A 21866-nucleotide genomic window follows, 5' to 3' on the forward strand; every position below is an offset into this window, starting at 1 on the left:
CCAACGTTGAGGGAGCTCTCACCTGGCGACCTGCCACTGCTCAGCAGGGCTGAAAGAGTTGGGTTGACCAATGGAGTCTGACATCCGAGTGGTGGTTTGGAATAGATGTTGAGTGGACATGTCCAGGAAACGACTGCTGATCCATGGTGAGGTCTCTGCTGAGCAGAGACCATGATTTCACCCTGGCTCCAACCCCCACAGCTCATGATTCTCTCCTGCAGCCTGAAGGCAGGACAAGAGAAATGGATGTTAGGCTGACCCCGGGTTTGCTGCCCAGGGGTTCCAGAAGAACAAGGAAGTTAGGGCATTGAAGGGGCAATAGCTTGGGAGAAAAAAAAATAGAGGGACCGGGGGGCAAGGTTGACTGATTTCCTTAATTTTCTTTTCTTACATTTATTGGGAAACTTTTAACATTCTAGGCACTGAGCCAAGCACTCTCTTTATAAAATCTCATTAAGTTATTCCCACAAAATCCATTTTTCAGATGAAGAAACAGGCCGTGACAAGTTAAATAGCCTACTCAAAGTCACGACACGGCAATTGAACCAATTCCTGTCACTCACTCCAAAGCCCACCAATTTAGAGATGCTACAGCTAAGCCACCTTGACCACATAGCTGCAATGGAGAGGTGAGTCAGGGGACAAGCATGAGAGGACACGGATGCTCTGTTAACAGCTGACAGGAGCCATTTAAGTCTACAGGGTGCTTTATTAAATTTGTCTTTTTCTTACTGTGCTATAATTGACATATCATAAAATGCACCCTTTTGCAGCATACAATTTCATGGGGTTCATTATATTCAGAGGGTTGTGTAACCCTCGCCTCTAATTCCAGAACATTTTTATCACCCAAAAGAAATCCCACAGGCATTAACGGCCACTCCCACTCCACCCTCCCTTCAGGCCCAGGCAGTCACTGGTCCATTTTCCATCTCTATGGATTTGCCTCTTCTGGATGTTTCATGCAACTGAGATTTTGCAACAGGTGGCCTTCTGTGGCTGGCTTTTTTCACTCGGCATCATGTTTCATGAAGACAAGTGCTCGATTTTTACTTAAAAGTAAATAAGCAGAGATTTTTTTATCCTAGGAATGAGTATTGTGGTAGAAGAAAGATGGCCTTGAGTTCTTTGTGTCACTTCAGAGGCAAGAACTGGGATCCATGGTGGAAGTTCCAGGAAGGCATATTTTGCTTCAGTATAAGGAACTATCTCACTATGGAATAATCTGACTTGCCCAAGGGATACTGAAGTTCTGAAGGAGCTGGGGTTAGAGACGATCTGGAAGGAAAGTGGTAGAAGGGATTTCTACATAAGTATTATTGGATCAATTAGCGAGTAGGGGGCTGGAAATGAAGGAAGACAACTGGGTTGCTTGGTGGGGGGGCATCAGAGGAAAGCTCAGCAGAGAGGAACTGTTCCCAGCTCGGGTCTTGGCTCACCTTGTATTGGAACAACAGCTGTCAGGAGATGTGTTTGCCTGGAAGTGTCAGGATGTTTAGAGTCCTGGGTTGGCTGATCCAGCCCCACAGGTGTTTCCCTGCTGCCTCTCGAGTGAGGGCTTGACATCTGGATATTGGGTTGGAGACGGGCGCTGAAGTGGGTATGGGACTAAGTCAGCTGTAATTTGTGATAAATCCCTGAGTTCTTCGCCACCACACAAGTTTAGTTCACCAAGCACAGATGGAGCACCTACTGAATGCCAAAGTCACGTAGGGTTCTCTCCCCGCCTTGGGTGTGGCCATGAGATGGGACCACTCTTGTGGTTGGTTACTGTTGGAGATCCCCCGACATGCCAAGGGCTAAGCTGGGTACTATATATACATCACCTTGTGTAGCTCCCCCAACAACCCTGTAAACTTGTGCTATAATGACAGAATGGATGAGATCACCAAGCCTCAGAGATTATATACTTGCCCAAGAACAAAGCGTTATAAGATGAGGGTGGGGCCTCGGGAAACAAGGGCCATCTTGAAAAAGCTATCATTGGGGTGAAGGGCTAGAATTCCGGCCTCTATTAATAAGAGCAAGCTCAAGCAAAACTGTACCATTGGCAAGATTTGTCTGCCAAACCATGCACCTATCCCATTGATATACCCTGGTAGGACTGGATTTAAATGTCTGTCTGGAAGAGACTTACTTAAGAGACATTTAAATGTCTCAGTCTTCCCTTGGAGCCTGTGGGAAGCCAAACCTGTGTCCAATAACCACAGAGGTGAGACGTATAGGTCATTTTTTAGTTTTTGAGAAGTCAAATTTTTTAAAAATGCAGATGAAATCAATTTTAACAATACACTTTACTTAACACTATATCAAAAATATCATTTCGGAATTCCTTTTTGGTGCAGCGGGTTAAGGATCCGGCATTGTCACTGCAGCAGCTCGGGTCACTACTGTGGTGCAGGTTCAATCCCTGGTCTGGGAACTTCCATGTGCCAAGGGCACGCCAAATATATATATATATATCTATTTGAAGAGAGCCGATATCAAAGTAATTAATGAGATACTTGATGTCCCTTCTTAAGTAATGAGCCTTCAAAAGACCATTTGTATTCTATACCTACAGACTATTTCAGCCATGCTGAGTCCTCAATAACCCCATGTATTGAGTAGAGTGAGGTCAGAGCCCTATGCATCAAAAAGATTAAGTGCATTCGCCATCCACTCACCCACCCAGGCAATTCAAAATAATAAGGATGCTAGACCAGGAAATAATATTTGAGTTTTACAAATAACATAAACCTGACAGATTCCTTGCTGTTCCTCTGGTTCCTCTGCTTTCCTGTCTCCGAAGGCTCTTCTTGGCCTGGGTCTTGGTTAACCCAGAGTCCCCAGCACGGACACTCCGTCAGGCCTTCCTCTCAGGGATCCCATCCCAGCAGGCCCCTTCTGAAGAGTGTCTTAATCTAACAGTGTGTGGACCCCCACATCCATTATCCTCTCTGAAATGTGGAAGGATGTGTGCCTTCCTCCCTCTGAGAAGTACAGAAACAGGGTCTTGGAGGGAAAAGCGGCTAGGGAGCAAGGCCGGCTGCAGTTGGCCTTGGAGCCCGTGGGAAGCCGAGCCCGGCCACCAGCACCCTGCACGGAGCACTCAGCAGGCACATGCGTCCTGGGTGTGGCATGGAGGGCACTTCAAACCCAGCAGCCTCCATCCTGCTGAAACTCAGCTCGGTATCTTCCCAGAAAATTGCTAGAAAAGCCAAAGCCAGGAGGCCCTCTGGCACATCTGGGGCTAGCGATTGCCCTGGTTCTGACCTCCACTGTGCAGGGACTCTGCTGTGGCTGATGCACGGTCAAGGCCGAGGTTCCTGCTTTCCTCCTTTCTTCAAACGTCTTTCCCAGAATCACTGGGGACTGGCCCCAGAGCCTTAAACCATTGTAAATGTTTACAGGAAATTGTTCCACTGCATAGACTGCCGCTGTGACACACATACAGTGAAATGCAAGATGAGGTCACTGTTCCGTAAATCGCTCCTTGGTCAGGGAGTGGTAATAGTTCCTCGGATAAACCTGATACCCGACTCAAAGGGCTTGAGGGAAATCTAGTCATTTCCAGGCTCTCTTCCCACCTCCAAGTTGCTGCTGGGCCACCCCCAGACTTAAAAAATATTCCAGGAAGGAAAGGCTAAAAAAAAAACCCTTATTTTTAAAATTTTAACTCAGTGTTCCTGAATGATGCGGATGTGGGTTGCCTCCGGCATTAGAGCAGAGGATTTCCTATTGGTCCCTGCTGCATGTCGCCCACCCGAGTAGCATGTGCCACTCACACCCATGCAGAGCTCAGCTCCATTATAACTCAGTGCCAACTTCTCTGTGCGTGCACTGAAACATCATTCACTCAGCAAGCCAGGTCTGATGGATACCGAGAGCCTTCCCTGTGGATTCTGCTACGAGCAAAGCCCTCTGCTTCTGGGGCACTTGCAGTGTCCCAGGACAGAGAAGGAGGACAGGCAACGTAAGGGACATGGGAAGGAGGGCCCACCTGTGCCAGAAAAGCCCAGCGGGTCAGTCTGGGAAGAGGGAGGAAAGGTGAGCATCAAAGCTAAAGTCTTGCAGGAAGAGGGAGCAGCGCAACTGTTATTCCGGATTCCAGGGGGCCGACATGGAAAGATGTGAAGCAGAAGAGTGAGCAGGTGATCTGCTCAGCAGCAAGGTCACTCTGGGGAAGCAGAGGCTGATGGGAAAGGTGAGGGTAAAAGAGGAAGCTCATGCGGGGATCAGCTCTGCTAATAGGATAGAGCGGAGGCTGGGGAGAAGAGGGTGGATCTGAGCCACACCAAGGGAGTGAGGCGTGAGGTTTTAGTGATGACAAATTAGAAGTGGGGTGAGGAAAAAGAGGGAGCCAGCGATGAGCCCCCGATTCCTGGCGGGCACAATACCGCGAATGGACTCCCTGGGAGGCAGGTAGGTGTCTCTGGGGATGATGACTGCACGGATTCAGGTCTGAGATGCGGAGGCCCTAGACCTGAGCAGGAGCAGCCCATGTGGAAAGAAAGATTTTTTTTATGAGAAAAAGAAATCCCTTTTGAGGTGAGAGTTCTGGCACTCAGAGATTAAAAAGAAATAATGTCACGGAGGAAGAAACTGGATACACATGACGTAGGTGAGGCTGCGGGAGGAAATGAAGAGGAACAGCAGACATGACCGTGCTGGATGCGAGCCAGAGGAGGCAGGCAACAAATGCTATTTTTGCAAGTGAGCTCATCCTAGTATTTTCTGTTTCTCCAACTGGAATGAAAGAGCTAGCTAGTCCCAGAATTGCAAAGGTGGAACTAATCCTTGAGACTAAGTGAATGGTCCACAGACACAGAGCTAGTGGCCATGGAAAGAATAGCACACAGCTCTCCAACCCCAGGTCATGGGTCAGAGAAGTCTTTCTTTTCCCTTTTTTTTTTTTTTTTTTTCTTTTTGCTTTTTAAGACCGCACCCGCGGCATAAGGAAGTTCCCAGGTTAGGGGATGGATCAGAGCTGCCAGCCTATGCCACAGCCACAGCATCCTACACCACAGCTCATGGCAACACCGGATCCCCAGCCCACTGAGCGAGGCCAGGGATCGAACCCCAATCCTCATGGATACTAGTCAGATTTGTTGCTACGGTTCCACAGCAGGAACTCCCAAAGCAGTCTCAGTCCTGGCCCTGCCTTTCCAGATATGGCAATGAGGGCTGGCGCCAGAGTGAGAGCCAGTCAAATGTCCCTTTTGCTTCCTTTCCCCATTTCCAGCCAGGTCCTCCTCCAGCCTTTCCCACACTCATGATTCAGATTTGCCCTGCTCCCAACTCGTCTATCAAAATGCATAAAACTGCATCTTCCCCGTCGCCTGCTCCTTCAGGCTCCTCATCTCTCAGCTGAGTAGGAGCGATTGTACATAATCAACTAATTCGATTCCATTCCAAAGTGACCAAGCACACACCAGTCACAGGCAGTGAGCGCTGAGAGCAGGGCTGGGAACAGGCTTATGCAGGTGCTCTCCAGGCTTTGGGCTGTGAAGGGAGGTTTTTTTCATTCCTTTCCTGGACTTCTCGAGATGCTGGGGATAATGGGTGGACTAGTTTCCTGGGGACCGCCATAACAAAGTACCACAAACTGGGGGGCTTTACACAACACACCTGTATTGTCTCTTAGTTCTGAAGGCCAGGAGTCTGAAGCCACCACGTCCACAGGCCATCCGCCCTCGAGGCGCGAGGTGCTCCAGAAGAATCTGTACTATGCCTCGTCTAGCTTCTGGGCACCGGAGGCTTGGTTCCGTGGCTTGTACATGCATCATCCCCCTCCTCCAAGCTCACAGGGCATTCCCCTGTGTCTCTTCACATCTTCTTGTCTCTGTGCATCTTTCTCTGTGTCCAAATTTCCGCTTTTTATAAAGACACCATTATATTGGGCTAGGCCCCTTCCTAATGGTTTCGTTTTAACTTGATAACATCTATAATGATCCTATTTCCAAATAAGGTCACGTTCTAAAGTACTGGGGGAATGAAGGTTTCAACGTATTTTGGGGAGACACACTATAACTGTTTTTTGGTTTTGGGTTTTGTTTTTTGTTTTTTGTTGTTTTTTTTTTTTTTGCTTTTTAGTGCTGCACCCACAGCATGTGGAAGTTCCCAGGCTAGGGGTTGAACGGGAACTATAGCTGCTGGCCTACACCACAGCCACAGCAATGTGGGATTCAAGCCGCCTCTGCAACCTACACCACAGCTCACAGCCATGGCAGATCCTTGACCCACTGAGTGAGGCCAAGACCAGGGATCGAATCTGCGTCCTCATGGATACTCATTGGATTTGTTAACCATTGAGCCACAGGGGGAACTCCCACAATTTAACTCTGAACAGTAGGTAAGACAGATGGGACTTGGCAGTATAAAAGTATAAAAGAGTAGAAAGTGGGCCCTCAAAAGTGACTTTGGATTTTTTTAATCCAGGTGCCATGCACTGAGATGAAATGAGCAGGGTAGGGCATGGATTTAAGGATAGACAAGATGAGCTAAGTTTTAGCTACACGGGAAATTGAAATGCCTGGGGATTTGCATGGGAAGATGGCCACAGGCAGCTGGAAATAAGATCTGGACTCAGCAAAGGTAAGGGCTAGAGGCGCTGGTTTAGGATTCATCAGCCAAAGGGCAAAGGGCACGGGGGGGGGGGTGTCGGGGAGTGATGGCAACTAGCAGAACTGGAGGCTGAGTGTAAAGAGCCGGGAAGAACGGGCTGCTGGAGGATGCTGCGAGGGAGGTGGTGGAGGGCAGAAGAAGGAGTGGAAGGAGAGAGGGCCTCAGGCAGGGAACCCTCAATGAATCCAAATACCGCAGAACAGTGAGGTATATGCGGGAACTAGGAAGAGGGTCCGAGCTGTGCCTCAGTTTCCTCATCTGTAAATATGAGTTTGGGCCAGAAGGCTTCTGATGCTCCTCTCAGCTCAGTCACTGGGAGGGTGGCCTCAGCGGGCCTGCTTGGATCTGAGGCAGCCCTTGGGTCGTTTGCGATCCCTGGTGACCCAAGATCCCTGTGCACCTCAGGGCCACCCTGGACCCCTATTTGAATTTCATTCATGCAACAGCCTTGTCTTTTATCCCCTCCAACTTACAGGTGGGAAAACTGAGGCTTGTTAAGGCTATGAACTTGCCTGATGTCATACAGTTCAAGGGTGGGGCCAGGATTTTAACCTAGTCTGAAGAAACTGAATTCAGGGTTTGCTGATTAAATAGTCTTTCTCATTCCCACACCTGCAACACAGGATCTTCCCAATCCTGTCTCCATATTCAAAAAGGATATGGAGAGTTCCCATCATAGCTCAGCAAAAACGAATCTGACTAGCATCCATGAGGATGCAGGTTCGATCCCTGTCTTTGCTCAGTGGGTTAATGATCCGGTATTACCATGAGTTGTGGTGTGGGTTGTAGACATGGCTCAGATCTGGCGTTGCTGTGGTGCAGGCCAGTGGCTACAGCTCCAATTTGACCTCTAGCCTGGGAACCTCCATATGCCAAGGGTGGTGCAGCCCTAAAAAAAAAAAAATTATATGTTCAGAGCTCCCTGGTGGCTCATCGGGTTAAGGATCTGGTGTTGTCACTGCTGTGGCCTGGGTTCAATCCCTGGCCCAGGGAATTTTTGCATGCCATGAGCGCAGCCAAAAAAAAAAAAAAATGATAATAAGAAAGAAGATCCCCTTCTTTCTTATTATCATTTTGGTACTGATCATATTACCTCCCATGAGAAAATATTACGTTGAGCATCAAGGAAAAAAATCATTTTAGAAAGACTGTTTCAAAGGAGTCTTAAGGGGCAATTTCCTCCTATTAGGACTTTTCTTCTGAGATGAACAAATTTATGGATGGGCTTGAATGTGTAGCAATTTGGGCCTGTATCTTAGTCTCTTCTGTTCCATTTTAAGTACCTGGAGGCCAAGGAACATACCATATTTATTTGTTTTAACATTTTGTTTGGAGGTATAAGTCACATGCAATTCACCTGTTAAAAGTGTTCAATTCAGTTGTTTTTAACATATTCACAGAAATATGAAATCATCGCCACAGTCAGTTTAGAATCTTTTCATCACCTTAAAAAGGAGCCCCCATACCCTTTAGCCATCACCCCTCTGCCAACCCCACCCCCAGCCACTATTCCACTGTCTGTCTCTATAGAGTTCCCTATTCTGAACTTCCATGTAAATGAAATCATAATATGTGGCTGTCTGTGGTTGGCTTCTTTCACTCAGCATAATGTTTCAAAGTTTCCTTCATACTGTAGAATGTATTGATACTTTACTCCTTTTTTCTGACCAAGTAATATTCCACTGTATGGCTATAGCACCTTTTATTTATCCATTTGTCCATTGATGGATATTCAGGTTGTTTCCACCTTTTGACTACTATGAATGATGCTGTTATGAACATTGGAATACACGTCTTGTGTGGATGTAAGTTTTCATTTCTCTTGTGCTTATGTTGAGGAATGAAATTAAGGAATGGGCGACATTCATTCCTCTTTCCACTAAAACGCCTAGCCATGCTTCAGGCAGCGTGAGGCCTCAGTGAGTATTTGTCAAGTGAGTGACAAGAAGACAGGTCTCAGCACACGATATTAAAGGCAAAGGGTCCATCTGGGCTCCACCAAAGCCTCTGACCACCACCGTGGTTTCCCCAGGCTGACTAAAATAAATGTCCGTCTTAAGTTGTGCTCATTGCGGTGTTGTCTCTTTCTCCTGCACTCCAGGAACTGATGAAGCGGCCATCATTGAAATCCTATCAAGCAGGACATCGAATGAGAGGCAACAAATCAAACAAAAGTACAAGGCAACATATGGCAAGGTGATGCTAAGGGTCCCAGGCCGTGCACTTGGCCTTGGTCTTGACTGTCTCTTCTGCTTTCTTTATGTTTCCAAGGCAGTGAGGCCTATCTTTAATGCTTTATTGAGTTAGCCCACGAGAAACAAAACAAAACAGCTATTTACAACCTCGACTGACTTCAGAAAAACAAATTGCCTTGTTAGCCTATAAAATCAATATTGTTTAACTCATTATTTTTTCCATTGACTTCTTTTTGAATTAATCCCTCTGTCATTTTTTCCCACTCATTTGGTCTAATTCCACAGATTAACTTAGAGATAGGAGAGTGATTGGAAAATCAGCTTTCATAGGTGGGTCTTTGTACAAGAATTCTTCATTTATTCAGGTATCTTCAAGAATAATATATTCTTCATTAGTGATTGTTACAAAAACAAAAATCCCCTGCATTTCCTTAAGCATCAACACCTTTTTCTTCCTTTATGTTTCTTTTCTTTCATTCTTATTATTAATGGTGTTATGTATAGAAATCTTTAAGAATGCATTAGGCTTTCTATTTTTTATTAATATATCATGAACACAATTCAGCATTTTCTTAATGGTATTAGAATTATTATGGTATTAGTCATTATTATGCTGCATTCTAATCCAAATCTATAAAACCTTTACAGTTTTAATAACTTTATGTATAAATACAGAGATTGAGATGGATTTTCTTACTTTTTTGACACTGGGCAGGCAGCAATTTCTCTAAGCCTTGGTCTCCTCACAAATAAAATGAAAATGATAATTTGCCTGCCCTCTCAGGTTGCTGGGAGCATCAGGCAGGGTAATGCTGCCTCATACCAGGAAAGGGAAGCTATGATAGGTATGATTATTTCTTTTTCTTTCTTTCTTTCTTTTCTTTTTTTTTTTTTTTTTTTTTTTTGTCTTTTTGCCTTTTCTAGGGCCGCTCTCGCAGCATATGGGGGTTCCCAAGCTAGGGGTTGAATTGGAGGTATAGCTGTCGACCTATACCAGAGCCACAGCAACTCGGGATCCGAGCCGTGTCTGCAACCTACGCCATAGCTCACGGCAATGCCGGATCCTTAACCCACTGAGCAAGGGCAGGGACCGAACCCGCAACCTCATGGTTCCTAGTCGGATTCGTTAACCACTGAGCCACGACGGGAACTCCCAGATATGATGATTTCCATCTTACAGAGAGGAAAAGTGAAACTCATCTGTTTAAATGACTACCGCAAACCACAACCTTAGTAAGAAAAAGGACCAGGACTCAAATCTAAAGTCTTCTGTCTCCAGGGCCAGCCTCCGCTCCTAGAAAATCCACGGCCATGAGAGGAGCTATTTATACACACGTTAAACAGTCCACACAGCTGTGCTTTTATAGTTTTTCTGCTTCTCTCCTCACAATCAGGCTTGCCAATGTCATTCACTGACGACAGTGGTGAAAATAAATGAAGCTTCAGTTCAGCTTCGTTGAATTGAATTGAAAGACCTTGAACTCTCCTTGCTGCGGGTTTAACTAGAGCAGCCTCTTAAGTGCTATATCTACTTCTACTGATACGGAAAGTCAGATGCAGCCTTCTTAAATTTTAGTGTAAGACACGAATAACTAGGTTCAAAGGGAGGTCCCAAGGGCTCTGATGAGGTGGGCATGCTCTAGCACAACACCCTGAGCTACCTGTATCTGCCAATCATTTGCTTGCTTGCCAATTCTCAGCTGTGATGCAGTCAGCAGAGCCTGCCAAAGCAATGATCAAGAACCACATTCCAAAGCTAGAAGGCAGTAGAGACGATCAAATCTAAATCCCCAAGTCAACCAGACTCCAAAGGGAAGAACCACGCCAAGCTGACACAGCTGGTTAGCAGGAAACCAGGACAGAGATGAGATATCCTGAGCGGGCTCCTATGTCCGAACAGAATGTAAACGCACAAGGATTTGTTTCCGTGCTTGGGGCTTGTGAGAGCAGGCAGCTGGGATCTCTCTCCTCTGCAGTTCTGTATAACGCCCGTCTGACCTGAAAAAATATTTCCAGTGTTTGCGTGGACCCACAGAGTACTGACCAAAGGCCTGTCTTCCCCAAATGCAGGGTTAGACGCAGGAACGGCCAGAGGACAGAGGCAGTAATATCACAACCCACTTGTAAGCCTGCCAGTCCCAGGGCCTTGAACAAAAGTTTTCTGAGTTTTTCTCCCAGGCCCGGAGCTCAGAGGTTCATTGGAGAAATAGGCGATTTGCCTTCTCTCTGAAAGTTCCTTTCAACATGGAATAATAACAATCATCATCATCACTTATTAAATATTGAAAATGTGCCAGGCACTGTGTTCAGTGTTTACTTGGATTGTTTCATATAATTCTCCCAACAACCCTAAGAGGTAAGTCTTATTATTCACCCCATTTTTCAGAGAAGGAAACTGACAGCCAGTGAAACCAAGTACATTTCTGAGGTCACAGAGCTGCAGTGCTATTAGTCGTCATGTCACGGTGCCGAGTAGCCAGACCCACCTCGTGCTGTAATTTGGTTCCTGACACACAAGCTGGTCTCTGGGCTTCCAGTCTGACACACACGGGGCTGTCCCTCTGTGTCAAGGACCTGCTTGGAGGTCCTTCATTTAAGCTGGGACATGGATGACTCTAGTTGGACTAAACACTCATTCTTTTTTTTTTTTTTTTTTTTTTTGGTCTTTTGTTGTTGTTGCTATTTCTTGGGCCGCTCCCGTGGCATATGGAGGTTCCCAGGCCAGGGGTTGAATCGGAGCTGTAGCCACCGGCCTACACCAGAGCCACAGCAACGCGGGATCCGAGCCGCGTCTGCAACCTACACCACAGCTCACGGCAATGCCGGATCCTTAACCCACTGAGCAAGGGCAGGGATCGAACCCGCAACCTCATGGTTCCTAGTCGGATTCATTAACCACTGCGCCACGACGGGAACTCCTCATTCTTTTTTATTATTATTATTATTACTACTACTATTGCTTTTTAGGGCCACACCTGTGGCATATGGAGGTTCCCAGGCTAGGGATCGAATCTGAGCTGCAGCTGCCGGCCTACACCACAGCCACGGCAACGTGGAATCCAAGCCACATCTGCGATCTCCACCGCAGCTCATGGCAACGCCGGATCCTTAATCTACTGAGCGAGGCCCGGGATCCTGCCTCATGGTTCCCAGTTGGATTCATTTTACCGCTGAGCCACAATGGGAGCTCCAAAACGCCCACTTGTGACTCTTTCCTCATCAAACTGTCTAGTCAGAGGGAGGCACAATCAGGAGAAGGCAACTCACTGGTGATGCCGGAGGGCTCACCAGAAACACAGGATGTCAGTGGGAAGTTTGCAAACGTCCCCACCCCGAGCTGAGCTCTGCCCCACGTGCGACCCTTTCAGGATTTAACAAAATACCAGAGTGACTGTCCATCTGGTTTGCGCAGGAGAGGCCCAGTTTATCCCTGTTGTCCCCCTGCTGTTCCTAATAGCACCCCTTTCCCTCTCAGAAGTACCCCAGTTTGGACAATGAAGGGTCTATAGAGAGAGCAAAGCTGCAGTCCAGTCCACTCTGGTCAAGCATTTGGGGCCAAGGTCTGTATCTTCCTGAGGCTCAGCCAGAGGGGATAATGCAATACCTCTCCTGCCAGGGCCACCTCAAGGACCAGGGAGGTGATGTGAGCCCCAAAATGTTCTGCAAATGCTGGTTGCTATTGCTTTATGTCTGTTTGTTTCTTGGGGGTTTTTTGGTTTTTGTTTTTGTTTTTTGTCTTTTTGTCTTTTTTAGGGCCGCACCCGAGGCATATAGAGGTTCCCAGGCTAGGGGTCGAATCGGAGCTGTAGCTGCTGGCCTACACCACACCAATGGCAGATCCACGCCGTGTCTGCGACCTACACCACAGCTCACGCAATGCCAGATCCTTAACCCACTGAGGGAGGCCAGGGATCAAACCCGCAACTTCACGGTTCCTAGTCGGATTTGTTTCTGCTGCGCCACTACGGGAACTCGGCTGGTTGCTATTGTAATTCACCTTTGTGGTCCCCAGAAGGGCAGGGGGTCTTCTCTCTGCCTCTCTGCCAGCCTTGGTGGAAGACAGACAGGCAGTCAAGTGACCACCGTCCTCCAGAACAGGTCGCTCAGGCCTGGAGAGCCCCTGTCTAGATGGTGCCCTGTGGGGCCATGGCAGGTGTCCTGCCGCCCCACCCCGGCCCGCCGTAGGCCAGGCAGCAGGGGGAGCAGACACCTGTTCCTCTGCTCGCAGGCCATTCCCAGCCAAGACCCTCCCTCTCTTCCCACAGGACCTGGAGGAGGTGCTCAAGAGTGAGCTGAGTGGAAACTTCGAGAAGACGGCCTTGGCCCTTCTGGACCGCCCCTGCGAGTACGCTGCCCGGCAGCTCCGGAAAGCCATGAAGGGCCTGGGGACAGACGAGTCCGTGCTCATCGAGATCCTGTGCACGAGAACCAACAAGGTCAGTCCAAGCTGAGCCCTGGACCGGCCCCAGGGCTGCGTCCACACGCCCATCAGAGATGGTTAGAGCCGCCAGAAGGGAAAGTCCTCCCGCATCCCACCCACGGGATGGGCAAGTGTTGGGCAGAGACGTGTCCGCTTGGTTCACACTAGAGAGACACCTCTTCCAATCTCCGATCGTCAGTCTTGGTGTTGCTGCCCCTAGCTTGACAGAATAGGACCTTCCAGAAGAGCTGTGTCAGTCAGCTTTCATTTTTCTAAAGAGATGCACGGTTTCGTATGCAGGAAGAAAGTTCTGCTTTACCCACCTGGCCTGACTTCGCAGGTCTCCTGGCACAAACAATGAAGCAGGCGGTCCAAGTATGGCTGCGTCTAGTGTCAAGTGCAAGAACGAGGCGGGGAGGTGGGTGGTGCCGAGGAGATCCCAGTGGGCACCCCCAGGGCTGCCACTGCCTGCCAGAGGTTTCCGTGTCCTTCTGTCAGCAGACCTCGCCCCCCGCACCATCTCAGGAGCTGCAAAGAACATTCGTTAAGGCCCTCACAGAAGCCCATTCATCTTTGGTTCCAGAACCCACCAGGGCCAAGGAATTCATCAAGAGTAAAGAGGGTCCACGGATCATTATCTGAAGATCCTTCCCTCTTCCATGATACCCATCGTGTAGAAGAGGGAGGCCCAGTAAGGAAAATGCCAGAAAAACCTAACATTCTTGGAGGCTTCTGGGTGGGAAACAGAAGCCGCGGTTGGAGCAGACAGCAAGGAAAAACCGCAACCGCGTCCTGGCGCTAAAATGCCATTTAAGCCTGGAGTGCCGATGACCTGAGCTGGTTCCTCCTGCTCAGCCTGTGCTGTCAGGCCATGTTTCCCGAAGTATCGTCATATTCCACACTGCAAAACCCTTCCCTCCTCACCCCTGGACTTCTTTTCTTCCCGCAGGATAACAAAACCCCTCCACCTGGGCAGTTTTCGATTAGCGTGCCTTAGAGGAGGCAGCGCTTGCACAGGAGGATGGCATCAATCTGTCCACTAACCACCCAGCTTTCCTTAATATTCCTCTCCTTTCCGCAAGTACCAAAGTCCCAGCGACCGGGCATCCAATATCTGAGCAGCCTACCTTGGCAAGAAGGTTAATTTGGCTCATGCTTTTTCTAATCTCATTTGTCCACATGTGGTTCATCCTCAGCCAAGTTTCTTTCAGGTCCTGGTCTCAAACAATGAGCACAGCCTTTTTTTCTTTTCCAATCAGCTAGATCGGACGGTAAAAAGAAGAAAAGCAGGCAGAGAGCAGACCCCGGGTTCAGGCAGGTCCTGGGAGTGGGCTGGAAGGAGGAGAAAGCAGACGGGCTGCAGAATCACAGGTGTCCAGCCCCTGCCTGCTTTCCGCTCCCTCCGTCCACCCTGGCAACCTCAGCCTGGCTCCTCACCCTCTGCTGCCCCCTCCACCTTCTCCCTCCACTGCCCGCTGACTTTCCTTTAAAACAGTTTATGGGAGATGCTGTGGGGAAATGTCTGCTCTGACACACTGCTCGTTCAAGTGTACACCGAGGCAGCTCCCAAGTGGGCCAGTCGGCACAAGCTACCGAAACAGACAGCCCTACCTCATTTTAATAAATAGACAGCCCTGCCTCGTTTGTTTGTTTGTTTGTCTTTTTGCCTTTTCTAGGGCCGCAACAGCGGCATATGGAGGTTCCCAGGCTAGGGGTCCATTTGGAGCTGTAGCCACCCACCTACACCAGAGCCACAGCAATGCAGGATCCGAGCCGAGTCTGCGACCCACACCACAGCTCATGGCAACACCTGATTCTTAACCCACTGAGCGAGGCCAGGGATCGAATCTGCAACCTCATGGTTCCTAGTCGGATTCGTTAACCACTGAGCCACGACGGGAACTCCCTGTTTTCATTTTTAACTAAGGAGAATGTAAGCTAAGGGACTCCTTCACTAAATCAGAAAGAGAAGGACAAATACCATATGATATTACTGATACAGAGAGTCTAATACATGACACAAATGAACCTATCTACGAATCAGAAAGAGACTCACAGACAAAGAGAACAGACTTGTGGTTGCCACGGGGGAAGCGAGTCGGGGGGAGGAATGGACTGGGAGTTTGGGGTTAGCAGATGCAAATCATTACACATAGGATGGGTAAACAAGGTCCTACAATATTCAATATCCTGTAATAAACCATAATGGAAAAGAATATACACATACATATAACTGAATCACTCTCCTGTACAGCAGAAATTAACACAACATTGTAAATCAATTATACTTCAATACACTTTTTTTTTTTTTTTTTTTTTTAAAAAGGACTCCTTCATAAAGTCAGGGGCTTGTTCCAGGCCTAGACCTTGACCTGTCCGGATGGCCCCTCTGTATCGGAAAGGAATGCTGTGTCCAGAGACAAGCTCCTGCCTCTTCCCTTTGCATGTCTCTGCCTATCTTATCTATTAACCCCGCCTTGGAATATTGATCTTTTTTTATTACCTTTCCCAGGAAATCATCGCCATTAAAGAGGCCTACCAAAAGTGTAAGTGACCTTTTGTTCTGACTTTAGATAAAGAATGTTCCTTCCAAAATACCTCTGGGAAACTAAATCTGCTCTCTCTCGTCCTTTTTTCTTCTCCAAAGTATTTGACAGGAGCCTTGAATCAGATGTCAAAAGTGATACAAGCGGAAACCTAAAAAAAATTCTGGTCTCCTTGCTACAGGTAAGCGTAAAGAGGTCTTGCCTGCTTTGGGATCGTGAGATAAAGCCTGTGGCAACTTGGCACCACGAAGAAAAAGGCGATATAGATAATAAACCCTTCCTAATTTTATTACAAATGTTATCGAGGGACTGTCGACATGTGTCCTGTCAGCCCAGCTATTGTGAAATTACTCAATGGCAATTTTCGCCATGATCACAAATCTGCCTAGTTATTTGCAGTTGGCAATCCTTTTTTTGTTAATGAGTTATTTCATCAAGCATCATCAACTCATTTTGCCAGTGAGGAACCCCCAGGTGTAGGTAAGACAAAGCTCAGGTGCAAGAACCAGCCCCATCTGACCCCAAGCCGGGCCCTTTTCATGACACAGCTAACTCCAGGACTCAAGGAGTCTAAGCCAGGCTGCGGGGAGTTTGGCTGGGAAAGCAGGGCTTTCAGAACTGGCCCTGCTTAGGACACAGCCCCCTGGCCTCCAGCCAGATAGCATCTGCACTCTCATTGACACAGCCGTCTTGATGAGCTTTGTGGGCTTCCTCTGTTTCATTACTCTGCTGCTGGAGAGACTGACAGCAGAGAACACACAGAGCAGGCTTCAGCTGTAGCAGGAAGAGTGTGTGAGTGTTCTCCTGATTCAGAACAAAACTGCCACAAACTTAGCAACCTAAGCAGTGCAGACCTATGATTGAGCAGTTTCCACGGGCCAGGAGTCCTGTCACAGGTTAGCCGAGTCCTTGGCTCAGGGTATCTCCAGGCTGAAATCAAGGTGTCATCCAGGCCTGCCATCTCCTCTGAGGCCCCGGGGTCCTCTTCCGAGCTCACTGACTGTTGGCAGATTTCGGTTCCCTGTGGCTGTGTGGCTGATGGTCCTAGTTCCTTGATGTTGACCAGAGCCCACACTCGGCCGGTAGAGGCCATCTGCAGTCCCCTGTCATGTGGCCCCATAGACAGTGCAGAGCACGGCTCTTTGGTTTCCTCCAGGCCAGAGGAAGCACATCTCTAACTTCTTCCATCTCTCTGACCTTTTAAGAGCTCACCTGATTGGGTCAGGCCTCCCCCAAAGAGCACCTTTTTTGATGAACTCAACTGATTAGGGATCTTAATTACATCTGCAGACATGCCCCTTGCCATACACGCAAAACATGATCACACGAGTGATACCTCACTATGTCCATAGGTCTTGCCCACCATCCATGGGAGGGGATTAAACAAGGCGGTGGGCCGTTGAGGTCATCCGAGAATTCTGCCTGACACTCAGGGCTTAGGTGAGACCTCAAACCTTCCATGACCAACGTTCAGGGCTCTTCACGACTGAGTCCCTGAGAGGCAAAGTTTGATATTTTGAAAGGAAGACTATTAGCACCTCAATGGACTCATTCGAGGGGACATCAGGATGTCGCTCAGAGGTCAGTGGGGTTTCTGAGTGACCCTGGTTGCTAGGAGAAAAAAAACGTACAAATGTGTTGGTCGCAGAGGCTACTCTGTTCATCAGTTGTGCCCAAAAGATGGCAGCAAAGAGCAGCGCTGCCACTTTGCCCGGATGAGTCCAGCTTCCGGCCACCCCTCTGAAGCCACCCGTCTTCTGGGACTTGCCCTCTTTGTTTTTTGTGGTCAAGCAGGAACTCAAGTTCACAACAATGTGTTGACTTTTCTAGGCTAATCGTGAAGAAGGAGATAACGTGGACAAAGACCTCGCAGGTCAGGATGCCAAAGATCTGTATGATGTGAGTATGCAGACCTGCAGGCTCTGCAAATTCTTTTCTTTTTTCATGAACATTACTTTCAACAAAATGTTTCGTTCTGGCATGTGAATTGGAATTAATTGGGAAATAAGTATGATCTTTAACATATTTGTCATACATACAGTCTTCGTGTACCTAAAAGAATTGTTCCTATTCTTACACCCTGGGGATAACCACTTTAGATCTCTTCTGGAACGCCTGAGGGTATAAATAACATAAACAAATATGTGAGGTATACTTGTGGGCTAGAAGGTGGAAATACTGCGGCGATCAATGCTGCTTCTATTCAGCGCACATTTTATCATTCCCGGTAAGGGTGACTTGGTCACAGCTCTATACATTCAGTCTTTTTGCAAAAAGCTTTTTCAAAAGTGTTCGCACTCTGCCGTCTAGGCAGGGGAAGGCCGCTGGGGCACGGACGAGCTTGCCTTCAATGAAGTCCTGGCCCAGAGGAGTCACAAGCAGTTACGAGCCACCTTTCAAGCCTACCAAGTGGTAAGTGATCCAGCACAAGGGCAGCTGAAACCGAATCTCAGGCTATTTCCAAAAGAGGTCCAGATCTGAGGTATGGAACTAGGAGGGGCTTTTACAACAGAGCTTCTCATCAGGGGTCGTTTTGCCCCTCCCCCGACCCTTCGTGGCTCATCGGTTAACGAGCCCAACTAGGATCCCTGAGGATGTGGGTTTGATCCCTGGCTTCACTCAGTGGATCAAAGGGTTAAGGATCCGGTGTTGCCGTGAGCTGTGGCATAGGTCACAGATGAGGCTCGAATCCTGTGTTGTTGTGGCTGTGGTGTAGGCCGGCAACTGCAGCTCTGATTTGACCCCCTAGGCTGGGAACCTCCATATGCCATGGGTGTGGCCCTAAAAATAAAAAAAATAAAAAAAATAAAAAATTCAGCCTCCAAAAGTTAAATAAGATGTATGCTTACCATTTATATGCTAAGCCTACAAATGTTTGCTGTTATTATTATCACAATTTACAGTTGGGCTAACAGTGCCTGCCTACCACTTCCCAGAGACAGATAAGGATAATACCTCCGACATACACTCCTGAAAAGATGTGTATAAATCACTTTTATGCAATTAATTTTTTAATCTAATCATTTTAAGCCAACAAAGCTGAGTTATCTATTTCAAGGCACACAGTGGTTCGCCCTTCCCTGAAAGTCAGTCTTTGGTTGTAAGAAGCCCCTTGTGGAATATCAGATTTTTTTTTTTTTATATATTTGTGGATTGCTTTTAACTATTCAAAGCACTTCTGTGCCCTGTATCTCATTTCAATTTCACAACAGTACTGCAACTCTAACGTAGGCTGAAGGGCCACTGTTACCCACAATTGCTGGACAAGGAAAGTCTGTTATGAGTAAGGAAGCATCTGTAATGTATCAGGACCACACAGCAAGTCAGTAGCAGAAAGCGGATGAGAACTCCCAAGATTCCCCAGCCCCAGCTCCTACCTCGGCTTGAGCTGGCTGCTCCTCACTCAAAAGAGCGTTTCCTATGTGTTGCCAGCAGATGAAAAGACAATCAAGCTTTGGAATTTTATCATTACTGTATATAAGCCTTTAGGGGCCTCTGCTTTCAAATTGTGCCCAGAGTCAAGATCAAAGGCAGCTGACCCTGCACTCCCCTGGCCTCTGGGCCTGGAGCTGTGTAGACTAAGCTGGAAGACTCCTCCATGACCTAGACCCTCTTCCCATAAGACTAGGGGCCACGGAAGGAGTTTCTGGGGTGGCTGTCACTGGGAATCACTATAGAAACACATACATGTGAGTGTCTATGTGTGTATCTGTGTGTGTACATGAACTACTGACTATCCAAGGACACTCTCTCAGCCAATTATTCTTGAAACTAGTTCCAAAACAGCAGAATCAGGATCTGCTTGAGAATATGTTTAAAATAAGAATTCTTTGTCCCTGGATCTATGAATCACATTTCCTGGGGCTGGGGTCCTATAGTCTGCGTTTTAATACATCTACTAGATCCTAACGCATGTTCAAGTTTAAGAAGTCTGCTCTAGGCGACTAGCTATATGGCCTTGGACAAGTTATTAAGGGTTTTGTGCCTCCATCTCCCCAACCATAAAATAGGGATAATAACAGTGCCTACTTGACGGGTTGGTAAGGATTAAATGAATTAACAGATTTAAAGCATCTAGGAGTTCTGTCGTGGCTCAGCCATAACTAACCCGACTAGTAGCCATGAGGATGTGGGTTCGATCCCTGGCCTTGCTCAGTGGGTTAAGGATCCAGTGTTGCTGTGAGCTGCAATGCAGGTCACAGACAAGGCTTGGATCTGATGTGGCTGTGGCTGTGATGTAGGCTGGTGGCTACAGCTCTGATTCAACTCCTAGCCCGGGAACCTCCCCATGCCGTGGGTAAGGCTCTAAAAAGACAAAGAAAAAAAAAAAAAAAAAGATTTAAAGCATCTAGTGCCTGGCATACAATAGGTGCTTGATAAACATTAGCAATTGTTAGGAGGCTCTCTGTGTGAACTATTAACCTCAAAAATCAGACCTAACTCTCACATGGACAATAAGATAATCCATTGATCTGATGATTCCTTACATGAAACCAGCTCTAAAATGCTACCTATTCATCCGTTCCAAAAGCCTTGCTGGAACATCATACATCCTGATGTTTATCACGGATCTTTAGAGTTCACTCAGATCTTAGGAACCTGGCTCCATAAATTTTCTCATGGTCTCTGGCTCAAAGCACCAAGATGCTGGGGTCAGATCCCTGAAGTGTATTATGTGGCGTAGGCTCTCCTGACTTAGAGCTGAATTTTAATGTTTGGCACCAAAAAAACTCAGGTTTTGGCCCTCGATTTGTCCCCCAAGCCTGAATCTTAATTGCTGACACTCTCAGAAATCCAAGCCCAGGCAACAAAGCTTCCCTAACTCTGCTGCATCATCAAAGATCATTATCGAACCCAAGTCTACCAACGATGAAAAGCTTATAGTTATAAAGTCCCCCAAACAGGGCTCAGTATAAATCGTGGCTACACATCCCCATAGCCCCAGGTCACTGCCCCCCCCCCACGAATCTCCCCACTTCTCCCCTCTCCTTTAAGTGGTTCTTAAGCCTGATCCAGAGCCTCTACCCTTTCACTGCTGTAGCCAAAGCCAGAGTCCACAGGGTTCTGCTGTGGGCACGCTGTCAATCCTGCGGCACTGTCTGTTTATTTGTTTTATACTTGATTTAAATGTTCTGTCAACTTCTGTACAGCAAAGTGATCCAGTTATACATACATATGTATACGCGTTCTTTTTTTCACATTATGCTCCGTCATGCTCCATCACAAGTGATTGGATATAGTTCCCTGTGCTATACAGCAGGCTCTCCTTGCTCATCCACTCCAAATGCAATAGTTTGCATCTACTAACCCCAAACTCCCAGTCCATCCCACTCCCTCCTCCTTCCTCTTGGCAACCACAAGTCTGTTCTCCATGTCCATGAGTTTGTTTCTGTTCTGTAGATAGGTTCACTTGTAGGGCACTTGTTTTAAAAGAAAGAAAGGTCTCCCCTATTTTTCTTCTCGCTCTCTTTTTTTTTTTTTTTTGTCTTTCTGTCTTTTCAGGGCCACACCCGCAGCATACGGAGGCTCCCAGGCTAGAGGTTGCATTGGAGCTGTAGCCGCCGGCCTACGCCAGAGCCACAGCAACGTGGGGTCCGAGCCGCATCTGTGACCTACACCACAGCTCAAGGCAATGCCAGATCCTCAACCCACTGAGCAAGGCCAAGGATCAAACCTGCAACCTCATGGTTCCTAGTCGGATTTGTTAACCACTGCACCACAATGGGAACTCCTCCCCTATTTTTCTAATAACCTCCTCACAGGCAGGGCTACCTGGTAAACCAGAAGCCTTGGAGGCTTCTTTGGAATCCACCCTGGCCATGTGTTTTTGTACTGAGATCAGAACACCTGGTTTTGTCCAAAGAGCCCCCAAAGAATTAAGTGTCCCAGTAGGTGAGAAGCGTGCCATTTGCAAAGGAAAGTCTCAATAGATGGGGCCAGGGAATTGTTTTCCATCTGTGTTCAATGAAGGCCTTGCGGTGCCTTGGTGGCTACCAGGAGGGGATGAGGGCAGGAGGTAGGTAGAGATGAGAGGGCAGGGCCATCTCACTGTATTATGTGAATAGTGCCCCCTAGAGCTGGGCATCAAGGAGACTCTGA

At 47.7% G+C, this 21866-nt stretch overlaps 1 protein-coding gene across 3 annotated transcripts in view; it reads left to right on the plus strand.

Moving 5' to 3' along the window:
- Positions 1-21866, plus strand: part of ANXA13 (annexin A13) — a 58359-nt gene that overhangs the window by 25605 nt on the left and 10888 nt on the right. For 2 of the 3 annotated variants that reach the window (XM_013996500.2, XM_021088956.1), the window contains 6 exons: positions 8708-8802; positions 13067-13237; positions 15734-15767; positions 15869-15948; positions 17598-17666; positions 18078-18179. In XM_013996500.2, coding sequence (XP_013851954.1) covers positions 8708-8802; positions 13067-13237; positions 15734-15767; positions 15869-15948; positions 17598-17666; positions 18078-18179 — 551 coding nt within the window. The remainder of the gene's footprint in view (positions 1-8707; positions 8803-13066; positions 13238-15733; positions 15768-15868; positions 15949-17597; positions 17667-18077; positions 18180-21866) is intronic. The other variant, XM_021088957.1, reaches the window with a different exon arrangement.

This window comes from Sus scrofa, chromosome 4 (genome assembly GCF_000003025.6).
Source record: "Sus scrofa isolate TJ Tabasco breed Duroc chromosome 4, Sscrofa11.1, whole genome shotgun sequence".
NCBI lineage: Eukaryota > Metazoa > Chordata > Mammalia > Artiodactyla > Suidae > Sus > Sus scrofa.